Source organism: Corvus brachyrhynchos, unplaced genomic scaffold (assembly GCF_000691975.1).
Source record: "Corvus brachyrhynchos isolate BGI_N302 unplaced genomic scaffold, ASM69197v1 scaffold937, whole genome shotgun sequence".
Taxonomy (NCBI): domain Eukaryota; kingdom Metazoa; phylum Chordata; class Aves; order Passeriformes; family Corvidae; genus Corvus; species Corvus brachyrhynchos.
Genome location: NW_008239090.1, coordinates 50,816 through 54,883, shown reverse-complemented (window position 1 = coordinate 54,883; position 4,068 = coordinate 50,816). Strand labels below are relative to the sequence as shown.

At 42.9% G+C, this 4,068-nt stretch overlaps 1 protein-coding gene across 1 annotated transcript in view; it reads left to right on the top strand.

Moving 5' to 3' along the window:
* Window positions 1-779: 779 nt before the first annotated feature.
* LOC103619189 (ubiquitin-associated protein 1) overlaps window positions 780-4,068 on the top strand; it is a gene marked incomplete at its 5' end in the record, with an annotated part of 21,414 nt that continues 18,125 nt past the window's right edge. Inside the window, 2 exons of the mRNA XM_017739341.1 lie at window positions 780-1,700; window positions 2,854-2,856. Of these exons, the coding sequence (XP_017594830.1) occupies window positions 780-1,700; window positions 2,854-2,856 (924 nt within the window). The remainder of the gene's footprint in view (window positions 1,701-2,853; window positions 2,857-4,068) is intronic.

The window sequence follows — 4,068 nt, the reverse complement described above, 5'->3', positions numbered from 1 at the left end:
AAGGGGGAGGGAATCGGGGTCCTGGGTTTTTCCCCTGAGGCACCCAAGTAGATGGTGAGGGTCCTTTCCAGTCCGATCGGGTGTTACTAAGGTCCCAGTTCACTGGCTGCTCTTACGAGCAGAGGCTTACCCACGGTAAAAAAGAAGCGGTGCTGGGCTGGACTCCAAGGTGGCAGCGAATTCTTCCCGCAGTAGCAGCAACTCAACTGTTCCCCTCTGATCCTGAGAGCAAGAGAGAGAGAGGAGCCGAGCCTAGCCCCTCACCCTCCAGCCAAAATCTCGAGGTATCTCTGCCCTTCCAAAAAAAAGCCCCTCAGCTAAGAGGCTGCAGCCAGCTGCACCCATTCCCCCCACCTTGGCCACTTCTTTTGTCTCTCTTAAGTACTGGTCGTTATTACCTCTTAGGTGACAGATGGGAGAAAATTCCCTGAGAGAAAGGAAAAAAAAAAGAAAACACCTTAGCCTCCAACAGATGATCAGTAGCTCTATAGCAAAACTAAGTGTAGGGAGACAAAATATGATACTTTAATCTAGACTATAGACAGGTTTTAGTGCTAGAGACAAAATGAACTGTTTCTGAGGTCTTTTAGTTTTGACAGTCTGTAAACCTACAGACAAGATATGCTGGGAAACAAGAGGTGCTGGGAAAAATTGATGCCTGTCCATGGTAATTCATGTAGCTCTTATTCTGTTACTTATGTTGCTGTTAGAAGTAGTGGCTATGATCCTTAGATAATTTATCTTTTTTCTCCTTTCCTTTCCCCTCCACCCCTGGCCAGTATGACTTCTCACTGGAAAAGAAAACAATCGAGTGGGCTGAAGATATCAAAAAAATTGAAGAGGCCCAGAGAGAAGCTGAACACAAGGCAGAAGAAGCACTAGCAAACTCAAAAGCAGCTTCAGAGGACATCACCAAAATGGGGTTCTCAGAGGGACCTTGCCCTGAAGTCATGCCTCCTCCTATTAACCCCATCCTCGCTAGCCTGCAGCACAATAATATTCTTACTCCCACACCAGCCAACAGCAGTGCTGTAAAGCAAAAGGTTCTCAGTCCACCTCATCCAAACACAGACTTCAACCCAGCTGATTTTGAATGTGAAGAAGACCCTTTTGACAAACTGGAATTAAAAACTATCAATGATAAGGAAGAATTAAAAAATATCCTTGAAATTCATGTTGGTACTACTGGGCCAATTGTTGCCCAGCTATTAGATAATACTTTGCCCAAAGGAGAGTCTGAGTCTGTGTTGCAAGATGAGAAAGTTCTGACATCCATAGAAAGGGCTACGTTGGACTTCAAACCCCTTCACAAACCAAATGGCTTTATCACTTTACCACAGTTGGGAAACTGTGAAAATATGTCCTTGTCTTCCCTGCCCCCTATCACTTCAGTGAGTAACATCAAATCCCTGTCCTTTCCTAAACTTGACTCCGATGAGAGTGATCAAAAATCATCAAAGCTTATGAGCACTTTCCACAGCACTACCTGTCTCCGCAATGGCACTTTGCTCAGCTCTTTGCAGACCTGTGCTCAGAGTAAAACCAGTGAACTGAATGGACACCATATGGTTGGTCTTTCTGCTCTAAATGAGAACAGTGGCATGGAGACATCGACATTACCCTCTTCATCCAGACTGTCTTCCCTGGCTGCGTCAACAGTTTGTACAGAAGAAGAATTATCTCAAAGCACAGCGATTATGGTAAACACGCAGTGGATTAGAGTTGGGGTTGCTGGGGAGATGTGGAGTTGTGGAGGTGCAGAGACAGATGTTTCTTAAATGTCTTGTGGTTTTAGGTTCATTTAATGGGAGAGATGTGTAGATCACGTGTGGTACTTCTTCATTTATGTTGCAAATTGATCAATTAAACCGGTCTTCATACTGGCAGTTCTGAACCTCAGATTATTACTTCACACGTTCCCCTAAATCTGATATTTTTAGACCAGTTCTGGTGACTTTTCTTTCAACTTTTTGGTACTTGTTCATAGTTGCACACTATTACTGTATGCTGCAGCCGTAGGGAGGAGAGAAGATCCAGCAGGCAGGAATTGTGCAGCATGATTGATTTCTTTAATTATTTTACAAACTCTTTTATAGACTTTTTTCTTCATAGTCTAATTGGACAAAGGATCAGCCACCCCCCTGAGGTGATTGGCTAGAATCCTAAAACATCCATTGTCAAAATATTTTTCTACTGTACCATAAACATAGTTCTACAAGGTCGCAGGTGTTCATAGTTTACAGAACTTCTGCAAATATCTTCTGTGAGAGAGAAAAGTATCTCACGGGCTTAGAAAGAAGCAGGAAAATTTCTTGCTAACAGCATTTTTGTATCCACAGCACACCATTAAGCTAAGCATATGAGATCTTTGTACAGTCCTGTGTTTTGTCTTATCCAACTAAGATAGATAAGATTCTGAACTGCTCTTAGGTTTTGAATTAAATTTCTTCTAGATTTGTTCCTAGGTTTGCTTATATATTTGCTTGAAATAATGGAAACGGTGGCTTTTCAAGGAATAGAAGCAATCAGATTTAAAAGCACACGTGCTTTGTCATTCAGGAGAGAAAAAGTGCTTGCAGTTAACCTGGAGTGAAAGAATTGTCTGTTTTTTTTTAATGTTTAATTTATTTATTTTCTTTGTGAGATATTTTTAAAATCTAACCTTTTAAAAGGATGAAAATTATGGTGGTCTGAAACCTGGTATTTATCCTCTTCCTTGTTAAGGAGGGGGGGAGAATTGCTTTCTGGATACTAAAAGCAGTCTTGAGGATCATCTTGGATCACTAATGTTACAGTTGGTTGCTGTACAGCCCTGAGACAGGAATTTGATGTTTCATTTCTTCCAACTTGTAGCAAGTTCCAAAATTATTTCGGGGACACTTAACTTCATGCTGGTCTTTGTGAATAAGAGCAGAATTTTGAGTAAGTGTTGAGGTTAGACCCCAGCCAGCAACCAAGCTCCATGCAGCCACTCGATCACTCCCCTGCCAGCAGGATTGGGGAGACAATCAGAAGCAGACAAGCAAAAAAGGCCTTGATGCTGTGCAAACGCTACTCAGCAATAACAAAAACATTTCTATGTCATCAACATTGTTTTCTGCACAAATCCAAAACATACTAGTCCATACTAGCTCCTGTGAAGAAAATTAACTCTACCCTGGTCAAAGCCAGCACATTCCACCCCTTATTCCACAGTATTTACATCATGTGCAGGTCCTACACTATCTGATACAACCTCATTAATCACCCCACTCCTTCTCATTCTTTGATATAATACACAGATATCATTCCCTTAGTCTGCAGGTCAGGACACTGCTGCTTGTAAGGCTTCTCTCCTCCATTTGTTCATATGGTTCCTGTTTGTCCTGGTTTCAGCTGGAGTAGAGTTAATTTCTTCTCAGTAGCTGTTACAGTGCCGTGTTTTGGATTCAGAATGAGAATGGTGTTGATAACACACCAATGTTTTAGGTTTTTGCTGTCATGTTTATCCTAAGTCAAGGACTTCTTTTTTCCTTGTCTCATGCTCTGCCAGTGAGGAGGTTTACAAAAGAAACAGGGAGGGAGCACAGCCAGGACAGGTGACCTGAACTGACCAAAGGGATATTCCACACCTTAGAACATCATGCCCAGTATGTAAACTGTGGGGAGTTACCCAGAAGGGCACCCAATCTGGGTTCAGGAAGGGGAGTTCTGGCATCAGTCAGCAGGTGGTGAGTAATCGCAATTTGCATCACTTGTTTTTTCCCTTTTGATCATTATTATACCCATTTACCATTTGTTGGGGTTTTAGGAGCTCTCCTGGGTTTTTTTCCTGTTAAAGGAATTTTCCCCATATGTGTTGCTAGGGGGACAAATGGCTGGGTACTTAAGAAAAACAAAAGAGGTGGCTACGGAGTGGGGCGCATCTGGCTACTCTTTTTTATCACCTGGGTGTGTGGGCAGTTGGTCCCCAAATGCCAGAGAGGGAAGCTGTTTTTCATCAGCTGCTTTTCCTTCTGCGGAGAAAAACCCCAGGATCCCCAGATTGCCTTCCCTGCCCTGCTGGGAGCCGGGCCGTGGCTGCCCTGC